The sequence below is a fragment of the Pristiophorus japonicus genome, chromosome 24 (genome assembly GCF_044704955.1).
Source record: "Pristiophorus japonicus isolate sPriJap1 chromosome 24, sPriJap1.hap1, whole genome shotgun sequence".
In the NCBI taxonomy this organism is placed as follows: Eukaryota; Metazoa; Chordata; class Chondrichthyes; family Pristiophoridae; genus Pristiophorus; species Pristiophorus japonicus.
In genome coordinates, this window is record NC_092000.1 from 1,052,581 (window position 1) to 1,073,825 (window position 21,245).

General features: G+C 45.8%; 1 protein-coding gene across 1 annotated transcript in view; it reads left to right on the top strand.

The window, feature by feature from the left end:
* Window positions 1-21,245, top strand: part of LOC139238004 (3',5'-cyclic-AMP phosphodiesterase 4B-like) — a 505,001-nt gene that overhangs the window by 143,527 nt on the left and 340,229 nt on the right. The window contains exon 4 of the mRNA XM_070867402.1: window positions 1,891-2,167. Within this exon, the coding sequence (XP_070723503.1) occupies window positions 2,126-2,167 (42 nt within the window). The 5' untranslated portion in view covers window positions 1,891-2,125. The remainder of the gene's footprint in view (window positions 1-1,890; window positions 2,168-21,245) is intronic.

Here is a 21,245-nt window from a genome sequence, read left to right on the forward strand (position 1 = left end):
CGATAGCAACTATGCAGAGTTTTTAACAAGGGTGAAAAATGAAGATTTTGGTCTTCCTGATATTCAGTTATAGGAATTATGGCTTAATGTCAGACAGACATAGAGATCAAGGAAATATGTGGGTGTCACCCGTGCACATGTGGAAGCTGACCCTATGGCCCCTATGTTCCACTTTCCCGATTTTTGGCGCCCGAGTACAATAATGTAGGATTTTTTGTGTGTCCGATTGCGCCAAAAAAAATGTTCATTCTGGGAGCGGAGCTTCAAGTGTGCGCCAAAAACTCTGTGGGCATGCGCGAAAAGCTGAGGTTGCCAGGACAACCAGAGACACACTGACAGTCAAAGCCCGCTCCCTCGCTGCAACCCCAGGCCGAATGCCCCCCCCCCCTGCACCTTGCGAGTTGAAATTCCACGGCACAAGCACAACAACTCGACGCTCAGCTTCAAAAGCAGCCCGGGCCGACCGAGCTTGCGATTCTGCCTGGCCGGCACTCCTTCAACCCATGCCTGGAGCCTGGTCAGCAACGATTCTGTTGGGGTGGACAGTTGCAATTTGGGTGAAAAAGAACCCAGCCGGATAGAGTTATTTCAGTTCCCTCCGAAAAAATTATACATTTGTTTTTTACATTGTCTCGCTCCAAAAACTCGGAAATTACTTACCGAGTTATTTTCCGAGTATTCTGTCAAAAGAATCCATGCATTTGTACTTTATTTTGTCTTCTTTTGCCTGGCTCCAATTTCCTTAAGTTCACAGAAGGTTTTTTTTCCGGCGCTTTTGAACATTGTGCGTCGGCTGAAAAAAATCGTGGACGTCCAAAATCGCTTAACTGCACAAAAACGGCGCCCGATCCCATTTTCACTCATGTCTGCACAAAAAATTTTTAAATTGCCGCACATGGTCGGCGCCGGCGTACAAACGTTGGTGAAAGTTGGAAACGGAGGATTTCACACCAAAAAACGGCGCACAATCGTGGCGAAAATAGGGGCCTATATCTATAGATAGAATCTTACAGCACAGAAGGAGGCCATTTTAGTCACACAACCCTGAAAATGAGTTCTCTTCAAGTACATGTCCAATTGGCTTTTAAAAGTTCCTATGGAATCGGCTTCCACCACCCTTTCAGGTCGTGCGTTCCAGATCTTAACAACCCTGTGTGTGAAAACATTTATCCTCATTTCACCTGAAGTCCATCATCCCTGATATCCTGGTAAACCTCCTCTGCCCCATTTCTAAGGCCTTAACATCCTTCCGAAAGTGTGGTGCCCAGAATTGTACACAATATGCTGTCACTGAGGGGCAGCATGTATAGGGGACCAAGGATGGACATTGAGAGATTCCGGAGGTGACCACAACAAGGAGCTGGAAGAAAGACATGAAAGGGTGCTAACTGTGTTGGAACCGACAGGAAAGGAACCACACGAGGGCAGTACTACTGAGAGGAACTATAGAAGAGATGCAGTAGGGGAGAATGGTGTGATTCACCATGTCAGATGCTGCACAGAGGTCATGAAGGGATAAAGCGCCATGGTTGGAGTCACAGAGGACATCATTGGTGACCTTAACCGGTGCAGTCTTGATGCTGAGCACAGGAAAGAAACCAGACTAGGGGGATTTGAATAGAGTGGAGAAAGAGAAAACATTTAGTTGGGAGGTAATGTCATATTTAAAGATCTTGGATAAGAAAGGGTGGTTAGAGATTGGGTGGTAGTTGGAAGAAATGGACTACAATCATAAAGCCATATATAAAGGACATGTTTACCGTTACACAGCACATGGCAGGCAGAGGGAATCTCCCTCAGACACGGATCCTGTAAAAGCCTTGATTTCTCCTCAGTTTCATTCATACCCACATGCTCAACAGTAATGTTTTCCTTTGTTTTTATTTTCAGGAGGCAAGCAGAAACTGCAAACATTTCATACCTTGAGCGGACAATTTGTGAAGAATTGGCTGAAGTTGAATTGGGGTGCAGCAGCCCCGGTGCTTGCAGAGTGCTCGGCAATGGGATCTTCATGTAGCTGAGACCAGGACTGGCGAGTGTCGGAGCAGTGACCAGCACACCGATTTCAGCACAGACTGGCTGAGTTTTACACGCTGTCACTGGACTGGCCCATGCTCTCAACACAATGAAAAAAAGTAGCAGTGTCCTGGCTGTGAATGCAGAAGATGTAAGTACTACAAATGCTAAAGAATGAATTGTATTCCAGCAAAGAGATTGTATTCTGTACCCTGCTGTGCTTTCACACTAAATATTTGAATATTTAAATACGGACCTTTTTTATCACATATTCCCCGCCCCCACGCCCCCCCCCCACCTCTCCGCCGCTGTTTCTTCTGTTAAATGTAGCGTCTAAATGCAAATAGTTCATGAGGCAGCACTGTAGGTTCTGTTGAAATACTGTAAATGAATTCAGCGTCATTGAATACTGAAAACTGCCGGGCAAGGTCGCCCTCTGGTGAAGGGAAAGCTGAACTGCAGTGGCTGCGATCTTGAGGGTGATACCCAAACAAAAACTGGATCATTCTTCTAAATTTAGAATAAATAAAAAGTTTTTTTTTGATTGAAAGTTAATAATGTACATGATTTCTGGATCAATGGAAATCACATTTGGTTTCTTTATTCTGTCTCAGTGAAGGATGCGTCTGCTGTCAGATACTGCTGGCTCTGCATCTGATATTACAAGTGCTCCTTCTGCAGTTTCCCTCTGCTGACTATATTAGCAATTCTGGTTTGCCCTTTGAAAGATGGGTGCAGTATTTCATAGAATCATACAGCACGGAAGGAGGCCATTTCAGCCCATCATGTCCAGCCTAATCTCCCCTCATATCTCCTCTAACCCTCCCCCCAATTACTTTAAATCTATGTCCCCTGGTTGTTGACCCCTCTGCCAAGGGAAACCGGTCCTTCCTATCCACTCTATCCAGGCCCCTCATAATTTTATACACCTCAATCAGGTCTCCCCGCAGCCTCCTCTGTTCTAAAGAAAACAGACGCAGCATCTCCAATCTTTCCTCATAGCCAAAATTCTCCAGTCCAGGCAACATTCTTGTAAATCTCCTCTGTACCCTCTCTAATGCAATCACATCTTTCCTGTAACGTGGTGACCAGAACTGCATACAGTACTCCAGCTGCAGCCTAACTAGTGTTTTATACAGTTCAAGCATAATGTCCTTGCTCTTGTATTCTATGCCTCAACTAATAAATGCAAGTATTCCATATGCTTTCTTAACCACCTTATCTATCTGGCCTGCTACCTTCAGGGATCTGTGGACCTGCACACCCAGGTCCCTTTGTTCCTCTACACTTCTCAGTGTCATACCATTTAATGTGTATTCCCTTGCCTTGTTAGACCTCCTCAAGTGCATTACCTCACACTTATCCGGATTGAATTTCATTTGCAACTGTTCTGCCACCTGACCAGTTGATTGATATCTTCCTACAGTCCACAGCTTTCTTCTTCATTATCAGCCTATTTTAGTGTCATCTGCAAACTTCTTAATCATACCCCCAACATTCAAGTCCAAGTCATTGATATATACCACAAAAAGCAAAGGACCTAGCACTGAACCCTGTGGAACCCCACTGAATACAGCCTTCCAGTCACAAAAACACCCATCAACCATTACTCTTTGCTTCCTGCCTCTGAGCCAATTTTGGATCCAACTTTCTACTTGCCCTGGATCCCGTGGGCTTTTACTTTCGTGACCAGTTTACCATGTGGAACCTTATCAAAAGTCTTGCTAAAATCCATATACATTACATCATACACACTGCCCTCATCAACTCTCCTGGTTACCTCCTCGAAAAATTCAATCAAGTTAGTCAGACACGACCTTCCCTTAACAAATCCACGCTGACTGTCCTTGATTAATCCGTGTCTTTCCAAATGAAGATTTATCCTGTTCCTCAGGACTTTTTCCAATAATTTTCCCCACCACTGAGGTTAGGCTGACTGGCCTGTAGTTACTCGGTCTATCCCTTTCTCCCTTTTTAAACAAAGGTACAACATTAGCAGTCTTTCAATGCTCTGTCACCGCACCTGCAGCCAGAGAGGATTGGAAAATGATGGTCAGAGCCTCTGCTATTTCCTCTTTTGCTTCTCTTAACAGCCTGGAATACATTTCATCTGGGCCTGGGGATTTATCCACTTTCAAAGCTGCTAAGCCCCTTAATACTTCCTCTCTCACTATGTTTATCTCATCTAATATTTCACAATCCCCCTCCCTCATTGCAAAGTCTGCATTGTCCCTCTCGTTTGTGAAAACAGATGCAAAGTATTCATTAAGTATCATACCCATGTCTTCTGCCTCCAAACACAGATTTCCTTTATGGTCTCTAATCGGCCCCACTCTTTCTCTAGTTATCCTCTTGCTCTTAATGTATTTATAAAACATCTTTGGGTTTTCTCTGATTTTACTTGCCAACATTCTCACAAGCTCCTTATTGACAGTGTTAGCCGTATTTTATGTCAAACTCAGTGCACCTAGAACCTAGCTTCATACACCACACACAATAGCAGAAAAACACACAATCACAATACAGTAGAGCCTGGGGTCCGCCACACAATGCTAAAGGTGCAGGTACCTCTTCATAATCTCATTGAAAACAAGTGGTCGGAGTTTACTGAAGGAAGCCCTTTACATTGCTTGTCTCACCTTCCAATTTCTGCCTTGGTCCTGCGTTCCTTGCATCATCACAACGTTGTTAAATGAGTATTACTGGTGTTTTATTTTCCTTGCCCACCCTGTGTATTTTGTTACTCCGTCCCCTCTGACCTGTCCCTTGTTAAAATGTAGCCCAATCCTGTACCCTCTTACTCCACGGCCACGGGTGCAGGTAGAGTTGCCTCTCCTGTTTTTCGGGATGGTGCTGGTTTTCACACTTTGTACTGAGACTTAGTTTAGGCTGGTGTGCCTCAACTTTTATTATTTTTCCCAAGGATTTGCATCCAACAGAAATAACAAATACTCCCTTGTGAAGCACATAGATAAAAGACTGGGGGTTAAATACTCCCTCCCGAATGCCACTGCCCACCGCCTCCCCACCCACCACCACCACCTCTGAGAGGGATTTGAGGTAGCCCACTGCTCCCCCCAAGGTAAAGGACATGGGGGGGAGGGGTAAAATACTCCATTCCCCCGCCCCCCCCTCTCGAGAGGGGTTTGTGGCAATAGACTGCTCCCCCCAAGGTAAAGGAATGGAGAGGGGGGTAAAATTCTCTCTTCCCCACCCCCCCCTCCCCCGAGAGGGGTCTGTGGTAATTGACTGCTCCCCACCTGACATAAAGAGTGCATGGGTAGTACACTACTCCCTCGAGGCTAAACTTTCTAAATAACATCCTCCTGCCCTCAGGAGGTGAAGGAGGTAACAAGCGGCCCCTCTCATGGTGAAAGGTCCATGAATAACACACTGGCGCACCTTCCCATCTAGGCACATGGTCTGTAGGCACCACAATCTTCCTATTTTTATTTTGAACTAAAAGCCATTGCAGCATTTACATTGTGTAAATATTGCAGGTGAAGCGAGCCTGTGACTGCCTACAGAAAGGTTTAGAGAATCCCAGTTGTGGTACTGAGTCCTATTGACCAGGAAATCCCAGGATCTCTGTTGTGTGGTATATCTCAGGCATGGTGGCACTTGGGATGCTCTAATTAGCCTCAGTACTTCTGGGCTATGGAGGGTGATAGAATCAGCCAGAGTTCCCAATTTGATCCCTATGGAAAGTGTGTGTGTGGTACATGTGTGTGGTACATGCGTGTGCGTGTGTATGTCATTGGGTGAGAATTAGAATTGGGTTCAGGTGTGATGCCTGCACAGTCAAAACTGTGCCTGCTGACACTCGCTCGCTCTCTGGGTTCAAACATGAAGAATGGCCACTTGGGAAAATTGGAAAATGAGAAGCAGAGATCGAAATCTGTACCTTGGAAGAATTATTTCTGCTGTCTTATGATAAGGTTTCATAGTCACAACTCCTATTCCTTAAAATCTGAGAACTGCCAACATTTACAAGTATAATAGTTTTATTTATTTTAAGAGCAGAGCAATCAGTGAGAGAATTGTTTAAGTACAGTGGCCACCATCCACTGCCTGCCTTTCCTTTTGTGCCTCTGAACATGAAAGCATCTTTTGCTGTTAATAAAATGGTTGTGTGTTTGAAAAGGACCAAATGAAATACAGGGTTGGCTGCATTTCTGTTTGCTGCAGTAATGTAATCAAGCATCTGGATAAGAATCAGTGCAGCCTCGGATTTATTCATCATTTCGGCGATACATTATTTCTGACTTCTGCTCACTTTATTAAATTGTTTAAAAGGTGAACTTGATTTTGCTGGCAGTGCTGTTTTTCTGCAAGGTACTGGCTCCTATTGCCTGTGCTGATTTATTTTGTGCTTACACTAGCATTGAGGGGAGGGCTTGTCTTAGTTGATAGCACTCTTGCCTCAGACTCAGAAGGCTGGAGGTTCAAGCACCACTCCAGGACTTGAGCACATAATCTAAGCTGACATTTCAGTGCATTATTGAGGATTGTTGGAAGTACTGTCTTTCAGAAGATCCCATGACCCCTTTTCATTGTAAAGCAGGGAGTTCTTCCACTGTTCTGGCCAATATCCATCCCTCAACCAACACCGTCAAAACAGATTAGCAGGCCCTTCGTCTCATTGTTGTTCGTGGAACCTAGAAGTCTAGTCGACTCGATGCTAAGCGTGTCCAATCAATGCAGAGCAGCAATGATTAAAGACAACGGAACTTATTTTTATTATTCATTCTTGGGATGTGGGTTTCACTGGCAATGCCAACATTTATTGCCCATCACTAGATGTCCTGACAACTGAGTGGCTTGCTCGGCCGCTTCAGAGTGCAGGTAAAGGTCAGGCACGTTGCTGTTGGACTGGAGTCACATACAGGCCAGGCCGGGTAAACATAGAAACATAGAAAATAAGTGCAGGAGTAGGCCATTCGGCCCTTCGAGTCTGCACCACCAAGATCATGGCTGATCATGCAACTTCAGTACCCCATTCCTGCTTTCTCTCCATACCCCTTGATCACCTGAGCCGTAAGGGCCACATCTAACTCCCTCTTGGCCTCAACAACTTTCTGTGGTAGAGAATTCCTTAGACTGTGTCCCCTGGTTCTGGACTTCCCCAACATTAGGAACATTCTTCCTGCATCTAACCTGTCCAGTCCCATCAGATATATGTTTCTATGAGATCCCCTCTCATTCTTCCAGTGAATATAAGCCCAGTCGATCCAGTCTTTCTTCATATGTCAGTCCTGCCATCCCGGGAATCAGTCTGGTGAACCTTCGCTGCACTCCCTCAATAGCAAGAATGTCCTTCCTCAGATTAGGAGACCAAAACTGTACACAATACTCCAGGTGTGGCCTCACCAAGGCCCTGTACAGCTGCAATAAGACCTCCCTGCTCCTATACTTAAACTTGGAGATATTATATTCAATTCCTTCAACCAAATCATTAATGTATATTGTAAATAGCTGGGGTTCCAGCACTGAACCTTGCGGTACCCCACTCGTCACTGCCTGCCATTCTGAAAAGGACCCGTTTAGTCCGACTCTTTGCTTCCTGTCTGCCAACCAGTTCTTTATCCACATTACACCCAATACCATGTGCTGAAATTTTGCACACTAATCTCTTGTGTGGGACCTTGTCAAAAGCCTTTTGAAAGTCCAAATACATCACATCCACTGGTTCTCCCTTGTCCACTCTACTAATTACATCCTCAAAAAATTCTGGAAGATTTGTCAAGCATGATTTCCCTTTCATAAATCCATGCTGACTTGGACCAATCCTGTCACTGCTTTCCAAATGTGCTGCTATTACATCTTTAATAATTGATTCCAACATTTTCCCCACTACCGATGTCAGGCTAATCGGTCTATAATTCCCTGTTTTCTCTCTCCCTCCTTTTTTAAAAAGTGGGGTTATGTTAGCTACTCTCCAATCCATAAGAACTGATCCAGAGTCTATAGACTGTTGGAAAATGATCACCAATGCATCCACTATTTCTAGGGCCACTTCCTTAAGTACTCTGGGATGCAGACTATCAGGCCCCGGGGATCTATCGGCCTTCAATTCCATCAATTTTCCTAACACAATTTCCTGACTAGAAACATAGAAACATAGAAACATAGAAAATAGGTGCAGGAGTAGGCCATTCGGTCCTTCTAGCCTGCACCGCCATTCAATGAGTTCATGGCTGAACATGCAACTTCAGTACCCCATTCCTGCTTTCTCACCATAAGGATTTTCTTCAGTTCCTCCTTCTAGCTAGACCCTCGGTGCCCTAAGGTAAGGACGGCAGGTTTCCTTCCCTACAGGACATTAGTGAACCAGTTTTTAATCCGACAGCTTCATGGTTACTTTAACTGATACCAGAATCAGCATTTGTTTTAAACTGACTTCAAATTCTGACACTGCCATTATGGGATTTGAACTTGCGTTGAGTGGATTATTAGTCCAGGCCTCTGGAATACTGAAAGTTGCAGCCAAACCTACAGAATACAAGTCCGAGGAAGTCATGATCAAAATGTACAGCTCTTGACTGCATCTTGAATATTGCATCCAGTTGTAAGACACAAGGGAGACATTCAAGCACTGGAGACTGTACAGGGAAGAGGCAACAGGCTGGTGTGTTAGAGTCTGAGTTATCAGGAAAGGCCGGAGATTCTTTGGCTTTTCAGCCTGGAAATGAGATCTCTGAGATAGAACATAAAAACATAAGAAATTGGAGCAGGAGTAGGCCATTTGGCCCCTCGAGTCTGCTCCGCCATTCAATAAAGATCATGGGTGATCTGATCCTGGCCTCAACTCCACTTCCCCACCCGTTCCCCATAACCCTTGAATCCCTTATCGTTCAAAAATCTGTCTATCTCGCCAAATATATTCAATGACCCAGCCTCCACAGCTCTCTGGGGTAGAGAATTCCAAAGATTCATGACCCTCTGAGAGAAGAAATTCCTCCTCATTTCTGTTTTGGGGTTGGGGGTAATATATTTGCATGGATAGAGGATTGGTTAACTAACAGAGAACAGAGAGTCGGGATAAATGTTCATTCTCTGGTTGGCAACAAATATCTAGTGGGGTGCCGCAGGAATCAGTGCTGGGACCCCAACTATTTACAATCTATATTAGTGACTTGGAAGAAGGGACTGAGTGTAATGTAGCCAAGTTTGCTGACGACACAAAGATGGGAGGAAAAGCAATGTGTGAGGAGGACACAAAAAATCTGCAAAAGGACATAGACAGGCTAAGTGAGTGGGCAAACATTTGGCAGATGGAGTATAATATTGAAAAGTGTGAGGTCATGCACTTTGGCAGCAAAAAATCAAAGAGCAAGTTATTATTTAAATGGAGAAAGATTGCAAAATGCCGCAGTACAGTAGGACCTGGGGGTACTTGTGCATGAAACACAAAAGGATAGTATGCAGGTACAGCACATGATCAGGAAGGCCAATGGTATCTTGGCCTTTATTGCAAAGGGGATGGAATCTAAAAGCAGGAAGTCTTGCTACAGCTGTACAAGGTTTTGGTGAGGCCACACCTGGAATTCTGCGTGTAGTTTTGGTTTCCATATTTACGAAAGGATATACTTGCTTTGGAGGCAGTTCAGAGAAGGTTCACTAGGTTGCCTCCGGGGATGAGGGGGTTGACTTATGAGGAAAGGTTGAGTAGGTTGAGCTTCTGCTCATTGGAATTCAGAAGAATGAAAGATGATCTTATCGAAACGTATAAGATTATGAGGGGGCTTGACAAGGTGGATGCAGAGAGGATGTTTCCATTTAGGGGGGAGACTAGAACTAGAGGGCATGATCTTAGAATAAGGGGCCGCCCATTTAAAACAGAGATGAGGAGAAATGTTTTCTCTCAGAGGGTTGTAAATATATGGAATTTGCTGCCTCAGAGAGCTGTGGAAGCTGGGACATTGAATAAATGGCGCCTTATTCTAAAATTATGCCCCCTAGTTCTAGTCTCCCCTATCAGTGGAAACATCCTCTCTGCATCCACCTTGTCAAGCCCTCTCATAATCTTATACATTTCAATAAGATCACCTCTCAGTCTTCTAAACTCCAATGAGTATCGGCCCAACCTGCTCAACCTTTCTTCATATGACAACCCCTTCATCTCAGGAATCAAACTCTTGAATCTTCTCTGAACTGCCTCCAATGCAAGTATATCCTTCCTTAAATAAGGAGACCAAAACTGTACGCAGTACTCCAAGTGTGGTCTTACCAAAGCCCTGTACAGTTGTAGCAGAACTTCCCTACTTTTAAACTCCATCCCCCTTGCAATAAAGGCCAACATTCCATTTGCCTTCCTAATTACTTCCTGTACCTGCATGCTAACTTTTGTGTTTCATGTACAAGGACCCCCAGATTCCCCTGCACACAGCATTTTGTAATCGCTCCCCATTTAAATAATAATTTGCTTTTTTATTTTTCCTACCAAAGTGGATAACCTCACATTTTCCCACATTATACTCCATCTGCCAAATTTTTGCCCACTCACTTAGCCTATCTATATCCCTTTATAGATTGTTTGCGTCCTCCTCAAACTTGCTTTCCCACCCATCTTTGTATCATCAGAAAATTTGGCTACATTACACTCGGTTCCTTCATGCAAGTCATTATATAAATAGTAAATAGTTGAGGCCAGTACTGATCCCTGCGGCACCCCACTAGATACAGTTTGCCAACCTGAAAATGACCCATTTCTCCCGACTTTCTGTTCATTAGCCAATCCTCTATCCATGCTAATATATTACCCCCAACCCCGTGAGCTCTTATCTTGTGCTGTACCCTTTTATGTAGCACCTTATCAACTGCTTTCTGGAAATTAAAATACACGATAACTACTGATTCCCCTTTATCTACCCTGCTCGTAACGTCCTCAACGAACTCCAGCAAATTTGTCAAACATGATTTCCCTTTCATAAAACCATGCTGACTCTGCTTGTCTGCATCATGATTTTCTAAATGTCCTGCTACTAGTTCCTTGGAGTGCTGGACTCCAGCATTTTCCCAGTGACAGATGTTAAGCTAACTGGTCTATTGTTTCCTGCTTTCTGTCTCCCTTGTTTCTTAAATAGGGGCGTTACATTTGTTGTTTTCCAATCCACCTGGCCCTCCCCAGAATCCAGGGAATTTTGGTGGGATACAACCAATACATCCACTGTTTCTGCAGCCACCTTTTTTAAGACCCTAAGATACAGGCCATTAGGTCCAGGGGACTTGTCCACCTTTAGTCCCAATAGTTTACCCAGTACTTTTTCTCTAGTGGTAGTAATTGTTTTAAGTTTCCACCCCCCCCCCCCACCTCACTCAATAGCCCCTTGACTATCAATTATTGGGATGTTTTTAGTGTCTTTTACCGTGAAGACCAATACAAAATATTTGTTCAAAGTCTCCTCCATTTTCCTGTTTGCCATTATTAATTTCCCAGTCTCATCCTCTAAGGGACCAACGTTTTACTTTAGTTACTTGCTTCCTTTTTATATACCTGTAGAAGTGCTTACTGTCTGTTTTTATATTTCTTGCTAGTTTACTCTCATAAGTTTTCTTCCTTCTCTTTATAATTTTTTAGTCGTCCTTTGCTGGTTTCTAAAAATTTCCCATTCCGCTGGTCTTGCACTGTTCTTCACAACATTGCATGCCTTGATTGTAAGATGTGATTTTATAGAGATTTACCAAAGTATGAAAATAGTAAATGGATATAAATTAAAATGTGAGAGTAGTGCAAGGCACCACTGGTTCAAACAAATAAAAAGCAAATTTCGGACTAACATCAGAAAATAATTCTTCACACACAGAGTGATCAACACATGGAATGGGCTTCCAAATGGTGCAGTGCAAGCAAAAGCTGTGATATAATTTAAACAATTAGATGCTGCAATGGTGGTGGTGGGCGGGCAGGGGGGGGAGGGGGATAGTGGTTGCGGGGGGGGGGGGATAGTGGTGGGGGGGGGGATAGTGTGGGGGGAAGGGATAGTGGGGGGGTAGTGTGGGGGGGATAGTGAGGGGGGGTGTGGGGGGGTATAGTATGGGGGGGGTAGTGGAGGGGAGGGGGGGATAGTGTGGGGGGATAGTGGGGGGGTGGGGTGGGGGGGATAGTTGGGGGTGGGGTAGTGTGTGTTATGTCTTGGATAAAGAGTCAGACTAGATGCTGCAAGCTCAAAGTAAGTGTGACCATAATCCTTTATTACAGATCTCCAGAGTGCCTCTCCAGCCTGTGAGGCTGCCTTATATACAGATTGTGGGATCCCTTGGGACTCCAGGGGATAAGCTCTCTGGTGGTTAGACATGGTATTTATAGGTTTACATATATAACAACACTCACCCCCCGCCCCCACCCAAAGTCAATAGTGTAACTATTTACAATGTGAGTCGATCTAGGGCCTTCCTTTCCCTGGTTGATCGTCTCGGTGCAAGCAAATGCTGGCGTTGGTGAGTCGTTTGTTGGGCCTTCGCTAGGCTGCTGCGCAGCTGTACTGCTGGGAGTGGTGAGCCTTGCTGGGCTGCTGCAGGTAATGGGTTCTGCTTTGTGGTCAACCGCTGGGTCAATGTGTTGGAGGGTCGAAAAAGGTGGGGTCTATTGTGGGTTGTTCTAGATAGTCCGGAAATCTGAGTTTGGTTTGGTCCAAGTGTTTTCTGCAGGTGAGTCCATTTGCGAGTTTGACCACAAACACCCTACTCCCCCTTTGGCCAAAACAATCCACTTGGGACTTTGTCCATAGTTCAACACAAATGCAGGATCATTTACTTAAATTTTGCATGACACATTTGCGCGATCATGATATGTATTCTGTTGAAGCCGCCTGCTCTCTACCTGTTCGTGTAGATTAGGGTGGACTAACGAGAGCCTTGTCTTAAGTGCCCTTTTCATGAGCACTTCAGCGGGACGGACTCGGTGAGCGAGTAGGGTCTTGTGCGGTAACGAAGCAAGACTCGGGATAAGCGAGTCTGCAGTGAGCCTTCAGTTACCCTTTTCAAGCTCTGCATGATTGTTTGAACTGCTCGTTCTGCCTGACCGTTGGACGCCAGCTTAAACAGGGCAGACATGACATGTTTGACCCCATTGTAGGTCATGAATTCCTTGAAATCGGCATTGGTAAAGCACGGCCCATTGTCACTTACAAGAACATCAGGTAGGCCGTGCGTGGCAATCATGGCCCGTAGGCTTTCAATGGTGGAAGCGAACGTGCTTGCCAACATTATCACACATTCAATCCATTTGGAGTACGCATCTACAACCACTAAAAACATTTTTCCCAAGAATGGGCCTGCAGAGTCAACATGAACCCTTGACCACGTTTGGAGGGCCAAGACCATAAACTTAGTGGCGCCTCCCTGGGTGCATTGCTTAACTGGGAACATGTATTACATTTGTGCACACAGGACTCTTAAGTCTGCATCGATACCGGGCCACCACACGTGGGATCTGGCTATCGCTTTCATCATTACAATGCCTGGGTGGGTACTATGGAGATCACTAATGAAAGTGTCCCAGCCCTTTTTTGGCACAACTACCCAATTGCCCCATAGGAGGCAGTCTTCCTGTATAGACATTTCATCTTAGCGCTGCTGGTACGGCTTTATTTCTTCCTGCATCTCTAACAGGACACTGGACCAACTCCCATGGAGCACACAGTTTTTTATTAAGGACAGTAAGGGGTCCTAGCTCGTCCAGGTTCTAACCTATCGGGCGGTAACAGGTGATTGCTCACTCTCGAATGCTTCCATTACCATAACTAAACCTGCAGGCTGTGCCATCTCCATTCCGGTGGTGGGCAATGGTAGCCTACTGAGAGCACCGACATAGTTTTCTGTGACTGGCCTGTGGCGGATGGCGTAGTTGTATGCAGACAACGTGAGCGCCCATCTCTGGATGTGGGCCGATGCATTCGTATTTATCCCCCTATTTTCAGAAAAGAGGGAAATCTGGTCGGTTTCCAATTCAAATTTGAGCCCGAACAGATATTGATGCATTTTCTTTACCCCGTAAACACACGCTAACGCTTCTTTTTTGATCATACTGTAGGCCCTCTCGGTCTTAGACAGACTTCTGGATGCATAAGCAACCGGTTGCAATTTCCCAAATTCATTAGCTTGTTGCAATACACACCCGACCCCGTACGACGACGCATAACATGCTAGTACCAAAAGTTTACATGGACCATACAGCACAAGCAATTTGTTTGAACATAACAGCTTCCTAGCTTTCTCAAAGGCATTTTCTTAGTTTTTACCCCATACCCATTCATCTCCCTTAAGCAGTAAAGAGTGCAGGGGTTTTAACAATGTGCTAAGACCCGGTAAGAAGCTACCAAAATAGTTCAGGAGTCCTAGAAACGATTGCTGCTCCGTCACATTCTGTGGTCTCGGTGCGTTCTCGATTGCCTCCGTCTTTGAATCGGTAGGCCTGATGCCGTCCGCCGCGATTCTTCTCCCCAGGAACTCCACTTCACGCGCCAGGAAATCGCACTTCGAGCATTTTAGCCTGAGCCTCACACGATTAAGCCGACTAAGGACCTCCAGGTTCTGCAGATGCTCGACGGTGTCCCGACCTGTAACCAAAATGTCGTCCTGGAAGACCACGGGATCGACTTCAGCAAGCTTTCCATGTTCTTCTGGAATATCGCCGCGGCCGATTGAATCCAAAACGGGCATCTGTTGTAAACGAAAAAACCTTTGTGCATGTTGATGCAGGTGAGGCCTTTCGAAGATTCCTCCAGCTCCTGCGTCATGTAGGCCGAGGTCAAGTCCGGCTTCGTGAACGTTTTCCCTCTTGCCAGCGTCGCAAATAGGTCGTCTGCTTTTGGTAGCGGGTATTGATCCTGCAGCAAGAAACGATTGATAGTTACTTTGTAATCACTACAGATTCTGACGGTGCCATCTCCCTTGAGGACTGGAACGATAGGACTGGCCCACTCATTAAATTCAATCGGCGAAATAATACCCTCTCATTGCAGCCTGTCCAGCTCGATTTCCACCCTCTCTCTCATCATGTAAGGTACCGCTCTCACCTTGTGTTGGATGGGTCGCGCTCCCGGAATCAAATGCATCTGCATTTTTGCTCCTTGAAACTTCCCGATGCCCGGTTCGAACAGTGAGGGGAACTTGCTTAGGACCTGGGCACATGAGGTGTCGTCGATGGACGAAAGTACTCGGACGTCGTCCCAGTTCCAACGTATCTTTCTCAGCCAGCCCCTGCCGAACAGCATGGGGCCATCTCCCGGTACCACCCACAGTGGTAAATCGTGCACCGCTCCATCGTAGGAGACCTTTAAGGTAGCACTGCCAATTACGGGAATCAGTTCCTTTGTGCACGTTCTGAGTTTGGTACGAATGGAAGTCAGGGCTGGCCTTGAAGCCTTGTTGCACCACAACTTATCGAAAGTCTTTTTACTCATTATGGACTGGCTTGTGCCCGTTTCAGCTCCATGGACACCGGGAGTCCATTTAGTTCAACCTTCAGCATTATATGGGGTGCACACATTGTGATAAATGTGTGCATCCCATATACCTCTGCCTCCTCGGTCTGAGGCTCTGGTTCGTCATGATCCACCGTGGATCTGTTCTCCTCTGCTACATGGTGGTTTGCAGGATTAGCAGGGTTTGCAGCTCGCCTGCACATACATTGGAGGTGTCCCATTGTTCCACAACCCTTGCAAACTTATCCTTTGAAGCGGCATGAATGGAATCGATGATCACCCCCCACAGCGCCAACAAGGCGTTAATTGCCTTGTATTCACCACCCTTGATGGCGGACTCTGAGTCATCTGTGGACATGCAGCTACAGGCGTGTAAGTCCTGCCATATACATTTCGATTCGAAAACAACGTTGCTTTGTTCACAATACTTGCAGCAGCACTAGTGTGCTGGGAAATTTGTTTGGTATTGTCACTGGTGGAGATAAACACCTGGGCTATCTCGATGGCTTTATTCAAAGTTGGGGTTTCTACAGTCAAAAGTTTGTGAAGTATTACTTCATGGTCAATGCCAAGTACAAAGAAGTCCCTGAGCATATGTTCCAAGTGTCCTTCAAATTCGCAATGTCCTGCAAGGCGCCTTAGCTCGGCGACATAGCTCACCTGGCCTTCAGACCTCTTGTACGTGTAGAACCTATACCTCGCCATCAGAACGCTTTCCTTCGGGTTTAGGTGCTCCCGGACCAGTGTGCACAATTCATCGTACGACTTGTCTGTGGGTTTTGCTGGAGCGAGCAGGTTTTTCATGAGGCCATACGTTGATGCCCCTCAAACGGTGAGGAGGATCGCCCTACGTTTGGCAGCGTTCGCTTCTCCTTCCAGCTCGTTGGCCACGAAGTATTGGTCAGGTCGCTCCATGAAGGTTTCCCAATCATCTCCCTCTGAAAATTTCTCCAGGATGCCCACAGCTCTCTGCATTGTTATATGTATCTCGTCGCCAGTTGTTATGTCTTGGATAAAGAGTCAGACTAGAAGCTGCAAGCACAAAGTAAGGGTGACCGTAGTCCTTTATTGCAGATCTCAGAGTGCCTCTCCAGCCTGTGAGGCCGCCTTATATACAGGTGCTCCCAAGGGATTGTGGGATCCCTTGGGACTCCAGGGGATAAGCCCTCTGGTGGTTTGACATGGTAATTACAGGTTTACATACATAACAGTATGGAGGGGGGGGAGGGGGGTGGGTGGGGTGAGATAGTGTGGAGGGGGACTGGGATAGTGTGGTGGGGCGGGGGGGTGAGTGTGGGGGGGGGGGTGTGAGTGTGGTGAGTGGGGTGGGATAGAGTGGTGGCTTTCTGGAGGAATTAAGATCTGTAATTATCTTCTGATGTTGTAATCTTGTGACTTCAACCTCTGTCTCAATTCCGCTGTTCTCTCCTCCCAACTTCTCCAGCTACGTGTCTGCACTCAATCTCACCCTACACATGACCTCACCCATCTATACTCATGGCCAAGTTCTTCATCATGTGAGGCTTTGCCAACTCCAAAAAATGGTAAGGCTAATCTTGCTACCCTCACATCTCCGTGCCCGCTCCTCACAGATTCACTCTCTCACTCCCATCTCCCTCTCTTTGGCCTGCTGCAACACCGCTGACACTGTCAAATTGCTCAACAGCTCCCATGGCCATGCTTTTGATGCCCTCGTCCCCACCAAGTTACTCATAGTCCCCCCACCCCTGCCATTCCCCCAGTACAGTTTCTACCTTTGCACCCTCAAGTCTGAAGGCCACACACTGGAGAGCACCTGGCACATGACTGGCCTTGCTATCCACCATCATATCTACCACAATAATCTAAAGCTTTACCCCTCTCCCCCCGTGCCTAACAACCAAATGCTCCTGCTATTCCAGGATTAACTCTTTTCAACTGCACACTTGTCACCTCTCCTAACTCTGCTGGTACTGCTTGCTGTTGGATTGTCCTTTGCCAAGTGCCTTGGGATGTTTTCCATGTTGAAGGTGCTATATAAATGCAAGTTTCTCTCTGCATGCTGCTGGCACCGTGGCAGTCTCTGCGGCAAACCAGTCCCACCTACCCTTTCCACTCGCATTTTTGCTGGTTTTAACTCCACACCGAAACCCACGCCCTCCACCAGGTTAAAATTCCGCCCCCTTGTTTCAGTTTTTAAACTAAACAGTTGTGCGTGGGTTGGGGATGGGAGAGCTGGTATTGCAGTGATTTGATGGAACGTGTGGTCTAGCACGCTGTGTGCCGGGGTTGAATCTAATGGAAACTTATCATGCCGTTGCTGTTTCTGATTACTCGTCAGGCACATGCTTAATGAGGTGTTACAGTCCATTAACCTTGCTGGTTTGGGGCGGTAACAAAGATTAGTTGAAACCAGTGGATGAGGGCAATGTAATTACACAGCAGAACCTCAGTAGAAAACCTACTGTGATCAGGCTAATCTTGCCAGGTACAGTGGCTTGCTGAGGTTCTCCCCAGGAGAAGAAAAACTGGGCTGAGGGAGGGAGCTAAGGGATACTGAGCTTGTCTTTAACTTATGTCACTCTCCATTCTTACAGCAGGATAATAACGCAGGTAGTTGAAAAATTTTGGAGATTTCCAGGATGCCTACACCTACAGAGGTGAGAGGGTCATAAATTAAATGCTGTATCTCTTCCCACCCATGTGTTTCATGTCTTGTCAGAACAATTTAGGACATGCCTGGCTGTTGCCATAGCAATGCGGACCACAATGTGAGGGCACAAACACGCTACACCTTCATATCACAATCTCATTTTAAAATATGTTTTTTGCATTTCCTCTACATTTCTCCTATGCTGTTCTGAAAAGGTGTTAATTCTCACTGGCATTCAATTCCACAGGCATGAGCTACCCTCAGGTCCCTCACCCACGGGTCTATTCTTCCTGTGTGGGCCTGGGTGGTGAGTGCTGGCAGGATATTCAGCTGTGGGGAGCACAACATCCTCACCCAACGCCCACACACAGACTTTACAGAAGGAGTTACTGGATAGTGATCACAGCTGATTTTACCTCTTCCTATCCATGGGCTTCTGAGGGCAATGGTAGTGCATCTACCCTAGTTTTCAGCTGGGATCAGTTAACAGCGCAAACTGGGGATGGAACCTGGGAGCTTTCTGGTCTCCATGGCTCAGTACCACATTATAATTTTCATCCTGCAATGTCACTCATCCATTCTTGTTCATTCTACACAGTGCCATGCCACGTTCCAGCTGTGATTCATTGATGCACTACGATCTGAGTAAAACCATTGCAATTGGTCAATGTGCTCCTCGTCTTGTCCCCACGGAGATAGTTCTGAGCAACACCGCCTACAATTACAATCAGTCAGACGGCTGCCTCTGTGTCAAAGATGAGCCAGCTGCTGCCCAATGTTGTGTTGCTGGGGGCCGTGCTGTGTGAGGGCCCCTTGGAGCCGAGCTTCCTTCACTGTAGCTCCAGGCAGACTTTCTGGGCCATGTGTCTGGGATGTTGATAGCTGGGACTTTGTGCTCTTCCCTCCTTATCTTGCTCCAGTAAAAGAGAGCCAAAGGATTGTATTAGGAGGTAGTGTTATCCCAGCTTCCAGACAGCACGTCAGAACGGTCCATTAAAACAGAAATTGAAGCATGTTCCATTTTTTATTCTCCATCCAGTGGGGAAGTGCCCCATCTCCAGTTGGTAACTGCCTGAATTACCTAGAACAATCACAGCCTGTGCTACACCATGTTACATGTTATACCTATCAGGAAAGGTTCAGCAAGCTGGGTCTCTTTTAAGAGAAGGCTGGCATAATAGAGATCTTTAAAATGATGAAAGGTTTTGATAGAGTAGACACAGAGAGAGTATTTCCACTTGTGGGATAGAGCACAACTAGAGGCCATCAATATAAGATACTCACCAAGAAATTAAATATGGAATTCAGAAGAAATTTATTTACCCAGAGAGTGGTTAGAATGGAACGCACTACCACAATGGTTGAAGTGAATAGATGCATTTAAGGGGAAGCTAGATAAACACATGAGGGAGAAGGGAATAGATGGGCACTGCGATTGACCTTAGTGCCCTGGGTTAGAAAGTTCCTGCTCCTGACCATTATTGAGAGAGTGTGTGGCTGGGGGGGGGCAAACAACTTTGTGTGATAGAAGGATTGGGCTCCTCTGTGATACCTATTAAGGGAGGGGGGGTAAATTCAACTTCGTGGGGGGTTGGGGTAGTGGTGGGAGACACAAAATGGACCTCCTATATTACCTTTAGCAAGCAGTTCGTATTTTAAGATTCAGGGAGCTATAATTGTGTTACAACAATATTAAGCATTAAGCAGTAGATAATCATTTCCAATTAATGTGGCAATGGCTTTGCGTTTCAGACATTTGTGAAAAGGGAAAGACATTAATTCAATACAGCTCACATAAATTTAGATCTAGAATAAGCTAAAACAGCATCATAACTTAAATAAGGCAGACTGATTCAATACCTATGAGATTCTCCTCATTGAATGGATGAAGAATTAGTGGCTAAAAATAAATATAATCATTTAATGCAATGAAACACACAAATTACACGACCTCCTGGTGTGTCTGTTAGAGTCTCCGTCCCAAGCACCAGAGTACTCAGCCCATATTAATAGCGTTGTTGATGCCAATATGAGTGTACAGAGACTCGGTGAAGGGTTCAAATCCCAGGGGATACTGGTTAAAAATTGAAGAGCCAGGAACAAGAGGAAGTGAAGCAGAACTTCTTCAGCCAGGAGTATTTCAGTTGCGGGTGAAACTGATGTGGACAGTTTAAATGAGTTCAAGAGACAACAATAAATGTTTCTGGCGAGGGAGGAGACTAGTGCTTATAGTGAGAAGATGGGATTAAGATTTACGAATCAGAGCGGGTAATTGAGACTAAAAATTGTCATACTTTCCTATTGTATGGAGATCTGTTTGCCACCTCCATTTGCCATCTAATTATCTCCCCTCCTTGCCTGTGCCTGAAGGTGCTGACTCTTGCTGGGGGATGGTGCCATGGCACAGACAGTTTTCCAAAAGCTCTTCCAAGTGACTATCCTTCATGTGTGAGTCTGGACAGTGTTTGTCATTGCCCATCAATGAGCATTTCCCAACAGGGGTACTGGTCAGGAACGGAAGGCTGATTCCTATTTTAAAACCAGGTGCCAAGGACAAACTTGTAAGTCTTACTGCGCTTGTGGGAAAATTGGTTTAAATTTTGAATGTTATGAACTATGTTACGTGGGATCACCGTAAGAGACACAGAGCAATTAGAAATAATGAGCACGGTTTAGGGGCGACGGGTTGTGCTTAATCAATTTAGTGGATTTCTAGAGGAGGGTGAGACGGTGAATGCTGTATACCTGGATTTCAGAAAGGCATCGGAACTGTCCCACATAATAGACTACTGAATCAGGTTCAACCCATGGGATAGGTGGCAGTGCATTCGACTGGATTAGATACTGGCTGATTAATTAACAGCAGAAGTTCTGGTAATGGGGAGGTGACTGAGTGGCAGCTGTTGTTAAGGGTATACCATGGGGTGTTTGACAATGGAGGCAGCTCGAGTCTGGAGCAGCTGGAGGGAGTTTTAAACATAAGCGTCTCCCTGCTAACGGAGGCAACTTGAGCCTGGAGCAGCTGGAGGGAGTGTTAAACAAAAGCTAACTATTACAGGTCCTGTCAAGTCTCTGAGCTGAAGGGAATAGCAGCGGCCCTGACTTCTCTCACGATCCTTCGAGAAGCTAAAATGGAGTAGAGCCCCAGCATCTCTCATCCCCACCCCTCA